Source organism: Pteropus medius, unplaced genomic scaffold (assembly GCF_902729225.1).
Source record: "Pteropus medius unplaced genomic scaffold, Ma_sr-lr_union100, whole genome shotgun sequence".
Lineage (NCBI taxonomy): Eukaryota > Metazoa > Chordata > Mammalia > Chiroptera > Pteropodidae > Pteropus > Pteropus medius.
The window spans coordinates 749723-764998 of NW_024350397.1; the positions used below are offsets into that span (position 1 = coordinate 749723).

The window sequence follows — 15276 nt, forward strand, 5'->3', positions numbered from 1 at the left end:
CTGGAGGAAGCAGCTGTCAATCAATGCCCTTCCTCAACTTCTATCACAGAAGGGTGCATTGATTTTATACCCCTCCTGTTGGTTACAGAAAAAACAAGCATGACCTGTTTGCACCTGTTTAAAGCAATGTTGTTTTTCACTGTGAACAAGAAGATTTAAGTAAGGATGAAAGAAAAGTGCCCTTCTTGGGGTCACATACCTGTGTCACTACCAGATCCTGTTGACAAAGCTGGCATGATGCAGGCTGCAGTCTGGACACCGCACTCCAAACACTCTGCTCAGAAAAGCCGCAGGGAATTCCAGCTCAACGGCCTGCAGCCACTCTGTCAACCAAGTATTATCACACAGGCCGTTTCTACAAAGAAAAGGCACATTTTAAACATGATAATAAGGAAGACTGCTAAATTACAATATTCTGTAACTAATTCTTATTCCAACACACTCCAGAGAGATCGTAATTCTTCAGAATTTTTTCTACATACTACATGTAAATATTAAGTGTGAGAGTTTTTAATTTTGATGTGATGTTTCTAATTAAAAACATGAAAGCTCTTCATGGATGTTTCAAGGCTTCCTTAAAGATTTTTACCATTGGTTTGAGGACTGTTGAATGCATAGATGGAGAATTTAAAGAAGATTTGTAAGCCAACGTCATTCTAAAATTCCCCTATTATAATTCTAAGTCATATTTCTAATGCAGAACAGAGACTCTATAAATTGTTAACTTATGACTAATTGTAATTTTAAAAAATAGCTCATCCTAACATGACAACTTCAAAGCTCTCTAACTGAAAACTGTTAATAACCTTGAAATACTAGAAATGAAGCAAGATGCTATTATAGATCTCAGTGTCAATAATCTAAATGAAACCTAGCAATCCAAGCTAATATACAAAAGTAAATTCTTTTAGTAAAAACTAAGTTTTGATGTATTTTGGAAAATAGCAGAAAAAAAATTTTTTTTCGATGACTATTTTAACTAACAATCATCCCAAAATAAGCAAGAAGGGTACTTCTGTAGAGTAGCTAAAAGCAAGAGACTCTAGAGTTTGGCCTAATCTCAATTCCTGCTAGCTCTGTGATCTGGAACAAGTTATTTAATCTTATTAAGCTTTAATCTCTTTATATGCAAATGGAGATAACAATTTAGAATTGTCTGATAATTAAATACACTAAGGCGTACAACACAGCTTTTGGCACATGGCAGGCAAACAATAAATGTTGGCTGTTAAGAATGGAGTTGTTTAATTCAGGTAATGAGATTATAAAATGCAAACATAAAAGAAAGTAGCAAGATTAAAATTTATACTGGCCTGACACCTACAAGGCCATGTGGTTTAAATTTGGACCACTGCTGCCTAATAACGGAAAATACACTACATTTATATTTTTTAGAAATCAGAAGAACCACACAATGTGTTTAAGTTTGTTTTTAATGCATTTTCCCTAGTCCTCTATAAAGCAAATTCAGTAATTTAAAAGCGTATTTTAACATACATTAACAAGAAAAACAGATATTGTAAACACTTGAAAAACTGCCTCGATTCGATTATTAAAGCCTTTAAATCCATGATTCATATTACAGAAGAAAAATGGGCTTGCCAAATTTCACTTGAAAAAGTCCAAATTGTAAGATTCTATTAAAGCCTTCTAAATTAGCTTTTTAATTATCAAAGTGAATGTTAGTATGAAAAAATTCACCATCCGATAGACTGTCTAAGATAGTCTATCTGGTGCAATGTCTTGAATTTTGTATTATTACAAAGGTAGACAAAGTTCAAGTAGAAATCCACACAGAGAGGAGTGTTAATTAAAAATATGAGAGCAGTCATTTTAAGCACCAAATGAAAATATAAATCACTACGCTAAAAAATAAAAATAAGAGAAAAAGACAAAGCAAAGTTTCATTAATGGTCATCTCTGAAGTTGTTTTCCCCAATAATTTAAAAAGGCAACTTTGCTTTGCTTTTATAAATTATTCTAACAATCAGGATTCAGATTCAACTACATAAAAGTGCTCCTAAATTCAAACACAAAGAAATTCAAAAATAGACCACACATAATTTAAAAAGAAACAGTCAATAAATAGACTTTTATATGGCTGCTGAAAAAAATAGAAGAGGAATTTGTGAAGTATATACACATTTCTACCATTAGGACAATAGATATGTACGTATGTGGGTAGGTAGTTATTATATGTGTGTATGGAATTTATAAACTTTTTATTCCATGAGAAAAATCATAATAATTTGCATGGTATATAGACTAACTACAGAAATATACATACCATGCAAACTCCCATTTTCTACAAACTTAAAAAAGCTACAGTGTTTCACTTTTATAAACCATAGACACCATATGAGCAAACTTATGCTAATATCACTCTATTAATACTAGGACAACCTTACATTCCACATTACAACATTTCTGAGTTGATATTGCTACCATATATACATACATACATATATGCCATACATGAAAGGCCTTAGCATTTCTCATTTTTTATTTCATAATGAACACTCAGGTTAAATTTTTCCAAAGTCATATTATTTAAGAAGTATATGGTACAAAGTAATTATCTTCTCAGAACAAATATATTAATAAGAAATAAGAGGTTTGATAAAATCCCAACCACTAAAATGCTCAATATTTTGTGGAACGAAGCAGGGTTTAACTTTCAAACTGAACTAAATTTTTGTAGTAATCATGTTATTTTCTTTGGCTAAATTTATTGAAAATGCTTTGGAATTTGTCAGAATCCTGCCATAATTATTACTGACTGTTGTATGGAATCGATTTACTACAACACAAAAATACCAGCTGTTACAGTATGTCCTGAGAGGGATTACCGAATATTCTTAAATTGAAGTTCAATACATCTTTCTATAAAAAAGAGAGAGCCCCAAATGCCAGGAACATAACAGTGGTATCAAATGCACCTGAAGCATTTACAATACCCAATAGAACTATTACAACCATCCTTTAAAAAGGCTTATTTTTGAAATTTCATTATTCCAGTTGTACCTTGCTTCTATATATCACACTGTATCAGGTTCATTTGGCATCTATCATGTGGAAACACTGAAATATGTGAAGGTCTACGAGCTTACAATGTCCAATTTCTACCAGCCCCGGATAACCCTTAGGGCTCCCGCGGCACTTGTGACATCTAGTGGTCAATCGCATAAATGCAAGTGTTTGTAGCAAAGTGAGTTTTCAATAAAGAATTGTCTTAATTGCACCCAGTGAAATAGCCATCTGCAAAAAAAAAATGTATATACACACTATTAAAGAAACGCACACTCTTCTTGTGTGTCTCCTCTACTCCCAATACTCACTTCAATACAACTTCACTTCTGATGCCAGATGTGGTTTTCACACATCAAACAATTCTACAACATCAGCGAGTGCCTACAATTTAATCTAATTCCGACACAATCCCACAGGTTAAAGGCTCAATCCTACAGGACTTCCCCTCCACCTTCACATGTCAATCGAAAGTCCAGGGTGTCACCTGTGCTTCTGATCAATTAACTATAAATCAGAGGCTCCCACAACTCCCTCCCAGGCTTTGATTAATATGCTAGAGCAGCTCCAAGGACTCAAGAAAACATTTACTTACAAGATTATTGGTTTATTATAAAAGAATGCACTCAGGTACAGACGGATAGAAGAGATATATAGGGCAAGGTATGTGGAAAGGGGCACGAAGCTTTCATGTCCTCTCCCCACACCGCCACATGTTCACCAACCCAGCAGCCCTCTGAACCCTGTCCTTTTGGATTTCTATGGAGACTTCTTTACACAGACATGATTGAGTAAATCACCGGCCATTAGTGACTGACTCAACCTCCAACCTGTCTCCACCGGGAGTAGGACTGCAAGTTTCAACCCTCTGCTCAAGGTGGATCCCCTGGCAACCAGCCTGCAGTCTTACAGGCTTTCCAAAAGCCACCTCACTAACATAAACTCAGGTGTGACTGAACGAGCCACCTTTATCACTCTTGACACTTAGGTAATTCCAAAGATTTTAGGAGCTCTGTGAGGAAAAAAAAAAAAAAAAGAGGAAGACCAAATATATATTTCTCATTATAAATCAATTATTTATATTACGCACACCCATAAAATTAATGCAGATGAACAAAAAAGAAAGTACTGGATGCCATTTGCAAAGAGATTTCCCCTCAAGTTAGGGGAAGTATTCAAGAATATTCAAATTTTTCATTGTTATCACAAGTATTTAATGATCATATGAACATTCTATCATTTCAGGCAACCATGACTATACCCAGATCCAACCGTAGATTACTTCTCCATAGACAAATACTCTAAAGTGACACTTTCAAAATCTAACAGAGCAATGGAATAACACAAACAAGAGTAAACCTTTATAAATCTAATATAAAAAAATTTTTAAAGCTCGATTTTTGCAAATCTAACATCAAAGATTTTTAAAAAGCTAAAAAGATTCACTGGTTATATTAGCAAATGCAAGCGGCAAACTGGTATCTGTTAACATTCAAACCTTCATAAATGATAACAGTAAGAAAATAAAGGAGGCAACATATAGCTAAGTGGCATAAATCTGCTTATTTAAAATGGTATTTACACCAGCATTTCTGAAAGTGTGGTCTGCAGACCCCAGCAGACTCCAAAACCTTCTGAGAGAGGTGCACGAGGTCAAATTATTTTCATAAAAATATTTTAATACTTTAATAGTAATTAACGTATTAGTTAATTAATTAATATTAATTATATCAATATTTTAAGAATATATTAATTTTCACTTTTTATAAAAATCAAAATATTATTTGCCTTTCACACTGCATCCACATTTGCACCAATGATAAAAAGCTATGGTGGGCAAAACCACTGGTACCAAATAGAAATCATTCCTCCCTTAAAAAAAAATAAAGGAAAAAAGTTCACTAATGAAGCAGTAAAAATTAATCATTAACTGACAAGTATCCATCTTTTTAATATTCTGTGTGATGAAATGGGAAGTTACAGAGAAAGTGCTGCTACAGTAAATGAAGTAATGGCTGGCTTCAAGAAAAGCACTTGTGAGGGTTTCTGTAAACTGAAAGTCATTTTTTCATGTAACGCCATTTTTACTTGAAACCAGTAACTGAAAGACAAATTATTCAGGCTATTCGGATTAATCGGGCTTGAGTATTTGGTAAACATTTTCTTGCAAATTAATAGAGTGAGTCTGGGACTTCAAAGAAAACTGACAGCATGTGTTGCTGATGTTAAAACAAACTTTCAAGCAAAACCCAGAATTTTAGAAAACTTGCATCCATTAGAGGCTGTCCTCACTTTGTAAGGTACAGTGTTAACCGAGAAATGCAAATATGCTGGAACCCAGTCGCCACTTTGCATAGTTCCACTGGCCTCCCAAAGGATCGTCAGAGAAGTCAGTAGCGATATTAATAAATGTGATTTCTTTTATACTGTGTCAACATGTGGACAGTAAACCAGTATTTTCAAAACTATCAATGCATATTAGAAAATTATGCATGAATAAAAGATTCATTCAAAGTACAAGCTAGACTGATGTATTTTAAAGCTTCAATATGATAAATTTATTGAAATTTTCAGATTCCAATTGCAACTCCCTTTAAGAAACAATCATGCAACAAGTTTTGGTGTTGTATCAAAAAATACCTACGATTAATTGAACAGGCTATTAAGATAGTCCTCCCTTTTCCAACTGCAGATCTGCATGAGGCTTGACTTCTTTCGTATCCTTCAACCACAACATATAGCAACAAATTGAAAGAATACACAGAAATGAGAATATAACTGTCTTCTATTAAGCCAAGCGTTACAGAAAATCCATGTTTTGGGGAAAAAGTTATTTTTCATAAAACTATTATTTATGTTAACATGTAACAAGTTTAATAGTATATTTAAAGGAATTGAAACTTTTTTAATTTCCCAATTCTATGCCAAGGGTGGGAAAACATTTTCTGCAAAAGGCAGATAATGAACGTTTCAGGCTCTGTGGTCCACATGGTCTCTGTCTCAATGCAGACAATACAAAAATGAGTGGGCATGACTGTGCTCCCCTAACGCTTTATTTCCAGACACAGGTAAAGGATGAGGTGTGCTCACCACCATTACTCCTTATCTACTCGTGACTTCAGGATGTAAAACTAGCATGCTTCCCAGTAATATTTCTATTGGTTATTATTTAAATATTCAAAGACAGTAAGTTAAAATGTTTTCTATTTTTTATTATGCAGGAATGTATGCAAAATAGTAGATATGTAATTTAAACTATGTAGTTCCTAATTAATAAACAAAATCACATTTCAATTTTGTCTAGTCCAAGAATCAGAATCTGTCACTATACATGGAAAATCAAAAATATGCTTACGACTGGCAACCCATTAGGACATTTTATGTAAAAAGATATGCTTTATATGCACATGAAAAAATCCTAGATTTCAAGCAAAAGGGAAAAATTATGAATGATGAAAACATCCCACATTTTACAAACTCAGCAAGGTTCAGTTATTATGTAATACAAAAGTCACATATCTCCTTTCCATTTGTGGAAAATACCAAAGCCACAGAAAAAAATATCCCATTGAAAAAAATCCTATAAAACTTTAAAGACTTAAAAGAGGAAACGAGAGAAATGCCGCTTTATAATGCCCAGACTAACACACCCAGGGTTTAAGGCTGCTAGGCAAGTCCACCAGGAGCCCGGAGCTCTCGCCCAAAAGCGGCCCCGTGGCCAGGAGCGTGTGACGGCCTGCCCTGGTCAGGGCTCTCGGTGGAACAGCACACGCTGCCACAGTCACTCACTCACTTGCTCCTTGTCTGGAAGCACAGGTGTAATGAATGAACTAGCACTCACAGGCAATGGCCTCATCTCAGACTACCCCAACCATCTACCACAACTAGTGCACCAGGACCCCGGTATTTTTTCTCAGACAGTCCTCGTATGAAACCAGCAGTGTTTCTAGTGCTGGGCACCTCTGCCATCTCTTCACAGTAGGATGTTTCTTCTCTGACAATGGCCTTTTTTTTCCTTATATTTATTTTCTAACACCCACTACTAAAAAGTGTTGGATATTCTTCAAGATTACACCATTAACCATCAATGAACCACTTTTTTTTTTTTTTACTGTATATTTCCTCTAATTGTTGGGGGCAGGGGAGAATAATAACTTTATTATACTTTTATACTTTTCTTGACTAATTCTTAATTTCAGATCCATCCCAGCATTCCACCAGCATTCTCTTAAGTCCTCTCTATTGGAAAAAACAATCTTGTAGCCATTTTTTATAATTAAGATACATCGATGTAATTTTATGTGTTTGTTGGGCTTACTTATGCACTCCCCCACTCCCACTAGATTTCCTTGAGTATGGAACCCTATCATCATACGTCCCTAAACTGCGTAACAGCCCTATTCAGAAGTACTTCTATATGTGGCCAACTCCAGTCTTCCAAAAGCTCTCCTTTCCTTCAAGGTCAGAGTAACCTCATTATTTTACTTATGGGGAGACAGCACTGCCTAATAAAAAAAAGCACAGATTTTGAAATGAGACAGACCAGCTCTGCCTCACTGACTTGGCAAACTTGGCCAGGCTGTTTAATGAAATGAGACTAAATGCAATGACAGAAGTAAAACACCTAACCTAGAGTAGCCAATCGACAGATGACAGCTTTTATTAACACTTTTCAACCTCATTTTCATCACTCTATTTCTCACTTCCTCTAATCTAGCAAACTTTTAAGAGGTCCTGTAATGAAAAGAATACAGGCTTTGCTGGGAGACAGACCAGTCTCTTGTTTCTACCGCTTACTATATGCACAACGTACAGGGTATAAGACCTTGGGAAACCAAATAAAATAATTTAAAATATATATGTATTATATATATGTATATATAACACACACACACACATATATAAATGTTAGTGACGGACAACACTGAGTACACACAATTTCTCAGACTCAACATGCATTATTTCATTTAATTCTCATGATGATCCTATAATGTAAGCACCATTATCATCATCTTAACAGATGAGGAAACTCGATTTTAAGCAACTTGCCCTAAAGCCCACAGTTTGAAAGAATGCTAAGGTCAGCACGTAAGAAGCTAATGCCTACATTGGTGACCACACTACACAATGCTACCTCTTAACTCTATCATTTAACCTTTCACATTCAGTTTTCCCAGCTGTCAAATGGAATTAATATCTATGAATCATTTACTTGTTTTTAACGGCTAAATCAAACTACACATCTAAAGCACTGGGAACACAACAGATGCTCACATCTTAGCTCCCCTTAATATCCCTGTTTTATTTGATCCTCTTTATTTACAAATAAGAAAACTGCCCATTTCGTATCCATATCCTCTAGCTTGCTCTGCAGTCACCTGATAGAGTGCCTTCTTTCATAGACCCAAAAACTTAGGTAGGTTTGGAAAAAACTATTTCAGCCTTCGATCCACTGATTTCAGACACTTAGAATTGGACCACATCTACAAAGTCATACCTTTATAATAGGCACAGATACTTCCAAAACCTATGGTCACACCTTGCAAGCTGTCCAAGGATACTGCTCCTCTATGTTCTATACAATTATAGTAAATTATGTCAGGAGCTCAAGAACATAATTCTAACTCTACTGAATTACTATGAACGAAATGCCACCATAGCATTAACCATAAATCATAGTTAGCAATTTCGAAATTTCATGAGAAGCCTAAAAATAAATCATCCAACACAGCAAGTCTTATTAAACTATGGATCACTCCCTTTACAAATTAACATGTATAAAAATAGAATAAGTATTTATTAAAGAGTTAAATTCATTAAATTTTAACAGAGTTAACAAAGGTATAGACCTTTAGCAATAAAGCCTCTCATGGAATGAAACTAGAAATCAAAAACAGAAAGATAAAAATCCACAAATGTGTGAAAAGTAAGCAACATATTCTTAAACAACCAATGAGCCAAAGTGGAAATCACAATATTTTAAATTAGAAAATATTTTGAGACATATGAAAATGAAAAAATACAACATATCAAATCTTATGGGATGCAGTGAAGCTGTGAACACTTACATTAAAAAAGAAGAAAAATCTAAAATCGATTCAACGTTACAACTTAAGGAACTGGAAAAGAACAAAGTTAGAAGAGGAAGGAAATTAATAAAGATTAGAGCAGAGATAAATGCAATAGAGAACAGAAAAAAAGTTAAGGAAACTAAGAGTTAGTTTTTCCAAAAGACTGACAAAATTGACAAAGCTTTAGCTAGACAAAGAAAAAAAAAAAAGACTCAAATAACTAAAATCAGAAATGAAAAAAAGAGACATTACAACTGATGTCACAAAAATAACAAAGATTACGACAGACTATTAACAATTTTATACCAATAACTTGGATAACCCAGAATAAATGGATAAATCCTAGAAACACACAAGACAGAATCATGACAAAATTTAAAAATCTAAGAAGACTAATAACTAATAAAGAAATTAAAACAGTAATCAAAAAATTCCCAGCAAAATAAAGCTCAGATGGCTTCACTGGAGAATTCTACTGAACATTTAAAAAACTAACACCAAACCTCCTCAAATTTTTCCCCAAAATCAAAGAGTAGGTAATACTACTAAGCTCCTTCTATGAGGCTAGCATTACCCTTATGCCAAAGCCAAACAAAAAGACCATAAGAAAACTGTAGACCAACATCCCTGATAAATATTAATTCAAAAATCATCAAAATATACTATCAAACCAAATTCAACAGCACATTAAAAGGATTATATACCATTACCAAGTGGGATTTATCCCTGGAATGCATGGATGGTTCAACATGTGAAAGTCGATCAATGTGATGTACCACACTAGCCAAATAAAAAACGAAACCAAGTGATCATCTCAATTCATTAAAAAAAAGCATCGACTAAATTCAATATCTTTCATGATTAAAACAATAAACTAAGAATAGAAGGAAATTATCTTAACATAATAAAGGCCATATATGAAAAGCTCACTGCTAGCATTATACTCAATGGTAAAAGACTGAAAGCTTTTCCTCTAAGATGAGGAACACAGCAATGATGCCCACTCCTGCCATTTCTATTCAATGCACTAGAAGTCATAGCTAATGCAATTAGGCAAGAAAGAGAAATAAAAAGTATCCAAACTGGGAAGAAAGAAGTAAAATAATCTCTGTTCACAGATGACATTACATGATCTTCTATGTAGAAAACCCTAAAGATATGACACCAATAAAAGTTATTAGGACACTAAACCAATTCTGCAAAATAGCGGGATACAAAATAATCCAAAAAGGAAATTAAGGAAACAATCACATGCACAATAACATCAAAAAGAATAGGCACTTGGGAATACATTCAACCAAGGAGGTGAAAGACCTATATACTGAAAAACTATAAAACACTGCTGAAATTTTAAAAGACACAAATAAATAAAAATATACCCTGTATTCACAAACTGAAAGATTTAAAATTGTGAAAACATCCCTACTACCCAAAGCAATCTACAGATGCAATGCAATCCTTGTCAAAAATCTCAGGGACATTTTTTGCAGAAATAGAAAAACTACCCTACAATTTATATAAAATCTCAAGGGACCCTGAAAATCTAAAACGACCTTAAAAATAAAGAAAAAGGCTGGAGGCCTTGCACTCTGATTTCAAAACACATTACAAAGCTACAGTAATGAAAACAGTGTGATTTTGCATAAAAACAAACAGACCAATGGTACAGAAAAGTGAGCCCAAGGAAAAAACCCTCAGGCACATGGTCAAATGATCTTCAACCAAGATGCCAAAACTACTCAATGAGGACAGTCTCTTCAACAATTGGTATGGGAAAAACTGGCTATCCACATGCAAAAGAACTATGTTGGACCTTTACCATACACCGTACACAAAAATTAATACAAAATAGACTTAAACATAGGACCTAAAACTGTAAAACTCCTAAAAGAAAACATAAGGGAAAGCTTCATGACACTATTTGGTCATAATTTCTTGAATATGACACCAAAAGCACAGGACGCAGAAGTAAAAATAGACAAATGGGACTATATAAAACTTGAAATCTGCAAAACGAAGGAAACAATCAACAAAGTAAAAAGACAACCTAAAGAAGGGATATTTTCAAATCACATATCTTATAAGGAGTTAATATCTAGAATACATGAGTTCCTACAACTCGACAACAAAAAATGAATACAAAATGAAGAAACGACTTAATGAGACATTTCTCAAAAAAACACATGCCAACAAGCATATGAAAAGATTCTCAATATCATTAATCATTAGAAAAAGTATAAATCTAAATGAGATATCATCTCACACCCATTATGATGGTTCAGTATCCATATAACAGAAAATAACAACTGCTGGTGAGGATGTGGAGAAATTGGAACCCTGTGCACTGTTGGTGAAAATTTACAACAGTGCAGCCACTCTGGAAAACAGTACAGAGGTTCCTCAAAAAATTAAGAACAGAATTACCATATAACTCCACAGCAATTCCACTTCTGGGAATAATTCCAAAAGAATTGAAAGCAGGGTCTCTAAGATATATCTGCAAATCCATGTTCATTGCAGCATTATTCACAATAACCAAGAGGTAAAAGCAAATCAAATGCTCAAACAGATGAATAAACAAAATGTGGTGTGTGTATGTATGTGTATGTATATTATATGTATGTATGTATGTATGTGTGTATATGGAATATTATTCACCTTCAAAAAGAAGGAAACCCTGTCGCATCCTACAGCATGGATGAACTTTGACACATTATGCTAAGTGAAGTAAGCCAGACACAAAAAAAATACTGTGATTCCACTTACATGAGGTACCTAAAGTAACCAAACTCATAGAGACAGAAAACAGAATGGTTGTTGCCAGGGACTAAGAGGAGGGAGAAATGAGAAGTTGTTTATTGACTACAGAGTTTCAGTAGTCTTAAGTATATTCGCATTGTCATGCAACAGGTCTCCATAGGTTCTGAAGACCTGTTGCATGACAATGCGAATATACTTAAGACTACTGAATTTCAAATGGTTAATATGGTACATTTTATGTCATGTGCTTTTTACCACAATGAATTTAAATGAGTGCAAACACTTGAAGACAGACTAAGGAAGAAATAAAATTACTCGAATTGCCAGAATAGTTGCCCAATAATCTAGAGATTATCATCAGAGACAGGAAAGTTTAATTCTAGCAACAGGCAAACTGGTTTAAGCAACAGTTGCAAATAGAAGCCAGTCTTCATAGGAGGGCGTGTATGGCTGTCTTGGAACTCAAGTATGAGACACACAAATCACTATTGTATTTAGACTCACAAATAAACATTTTGTAAGAGGGGAAGTACTAATACCAGCAAATTATGCTATGAATTTGGGATATAATAAATGGTTTTAACCATCACTACCAATTATGAATGACAACCCATTGTTAAACCAAAGAATATAACGTGGTGGATTTAATAATACTCATTTATTTTGGAAATTTTCGATTTGTGGTTAGACAATGCTGCTACCCAACAAAATTTCTGTTGTTGGAATCATTTGCTACTGAAGCACAACTGAGACCACCTTGACTGATACAATGATCATTTGCAAAAGTCAATGTATAATTTTTAAATACTATAAATCACTTACTCTAAGTATTTACAGTGTTATTTACTAGGTACGAATTAATATTGTGTGGTTCAACACAATAATTCCTAAAAACATAGCTTGCTAAAAACATCTTCAATGAATCTGGATATTTATAAACATGATTTCATGTATTCATTGACTAGACAACAGAAATCATGCAAATTGTCCAATTTTGTCAGTTTCTCAGGCCCTACAACCTACCTAGCAAGAAATAAGCTTTCAAAAATCAATTCTCGTTTGTATAATGTTAATTATATCACAATGCCAAAGTTAATTGTATTTTCTCATTAAGGACAGCACTAAAGATGTAAACTAAACACAATACACAATGGTTGTTAATGAATATTTACATATATATTTTTAAAGCTATCACAGATAGTGATAAAAGAAAATATGCAACCTAAAAGCACTGTTCATTTATGGCACAAACAACTTTACACTGTTAAATTTTCATCCATGGCTGTCTGTCTTTACACTGTAAGGGGAAAGCCTCACTTTTTTGCATGGGAGCTTGTGTTTATGTTGCCTAGATTCTAACATATTCATCTACTTTAATGATTTCAAAAGCTGAAATCAAAAGGGAATAAGCCCCTTAAAGAACAATTCAAGACCTAATGTTATATTATACATAAAAATAGTGAATCCTATATTAACTAAAAGAAAATCAGCCCTTCATGTATTAAATAGTAAAGAATCTCATATTTGAAGTAACTTAAGGGCAACTTTAAGAGTGTTTCATTGTTCACATACCTTTAATGTTATTTTCTTCAACTATGCCAACACTTAAACTTCATTAATATTAACTGCCAAAAGCTATTGACTATATTTTGAAATTTTTAATTTGCATATCCTAGCTCTGAGAAGTATTTTTGTTCCCCGACTGAAACAAATGAATGGAAAAGGGAAAAGTTAACATTTCCAAAGTTTCATGTGAAGATGGAACAAAAATTAAGTTGCCAAGGAAAGTAACATGCCAGTCATCGTTCAAAAACCATGAGAAACGTTTATACAAAAGAACGTTTCACAGAACTTCGCAAAGCCTTTTAGTGTACTTTTAGACACAATGTCTTATACTAACACACTCTGGAAAGATGCAATATGATAAAGAGAAACTCCCTCTATGATTAATTAATTTTTGTCAAGAAATCTTAGGGTTAGAGGAGGAATCTGACTTTAAAAATAAAAAAACAGTGTATGCAGTAAAGGAAAAAAATTAAAGACCATATGGAAGCCAGCTGTAAGTCACTTCATATTCATACATTCTTGAGAGAAGACAGGCCCACACAAGAAATGGCAAATGACGCACACTGCACATCAACACAGCTAAAGTGGTTCAAGTTTCACAGGTCTTTCCTCAACTGGCATCTTAATAGAGTCCCTTGGCCTCCCTTTCTAAAATCTCCACACACCTTCACTCTCAATGTTTCTTTTTAGTGCTTAGCATAATCTAATATGCGACATGCGTATCATTTATCTTGTGTACTATCTTTCTTACTCGAATATAAGTCACTGAAGGGCAGGGACTTTTGTCTGTGTTGCTCACTGTTGGAATTCTTACTGTCTTAGAATAGTGTTTGCCATAATAACAAGCAGCTCCATCCGTATCTGTTGAATGAACGAATGAATGAACAAACACTGGAATCTCTACCAATTTTAGCTATGATATTATACAAGATAGTTTATGCCTCTGTCTACCCCCTTCCTAGTTCTCCTGCCCAAAAGAGGAAGAGTTGCTCATCTCATTGATCTTAATGTAAAGTACTTATTAGACCAAACGTACACTAAACAAATTTCCTCCTAATTAAAAGATATTAAAAGGTCAGCATCTACATCCAGGGCCTGTTGGCATTTCTGGCTTCCTGCTCTCCCCATCACCACCCTCCACTCCTGTGGTAAGTAGATCATACTAGTGCCAGTTCACTTGCCTGCTACTCACTCTCTCCATCACCCATGGGTTGGATCATACTTGTGCTAGTTGTATACTTGCTTTTTTTGTTTTAATTTATTTATTTGATGACATTGGTTAATGAAATCCAGTAAGTTTCACCTCTACATTTTAACAGCAAGGCGTATATATATTTACATTGTGTTCACCTCCCATAGTTAGATTTCTTTCTGTCACCTCATATTTGACTCCCTTTACGCCATCTATCAACTTCCTGCCCCCTGGTAACCACTATTATATTGTCCATGTCCATAAGTCTCTGTTTGTCCTGTTCATCTGTTGCTTTTAGGTTTATACCTATCATGTGGTTTTCAACTTTTTCAGTCTGGCTTATTTCGCTTAGCATGATTATTCAAGGTCCATCTATGTTGTCACAAATGGCAGTATTTCATCTCTTCTTATGGCTGAATAATATTCCTTCATATATATGTACCATAGCTTCTTTATCCAATCATCTACTGTAGGACACTTGGGTTGCTTCCATGTCCTGGCCACTGTGAATAATGCTGCCATGAACATCAGTGTGCAAATATCTTTTCGGATATGAGTTTTCAAGTATTTGAGGGTAAATACTCAGTAGAGGGCTTGCTGGATCATATGGTAGATCAATTCTTAGTTTTGTGAGGAACTTCCATACTGTTTTCCACAGTG

At 34.3% G+C, this 15276-nt stretch overlaps 1 protein-coding gene across 1 annotated transcript in view; it reads right to left on the reverse strand.

Annotated features, from left to right (window-relative positions):
• The window catches only part of MPP7 (MAGUK p55 scaffold protein 7), a 219575-nt gene that overhangs the window by 158760 nt on the left and 45539 nt on the right, over nucleotides 1-15276 (reverse strand). The window contains exon 2 of the mRNA XM_039839690.1: nucleotides 200-355. Coding sequence (XP_039695624.1) covers nucleotides 200-236 — 37 coding nt within the window. The 5' untranslated portion in view covers nucleotides 237-355. The remainder of the gene's footprint in view (nucleotides 1-199; nucleotides 356-15276) is intronic.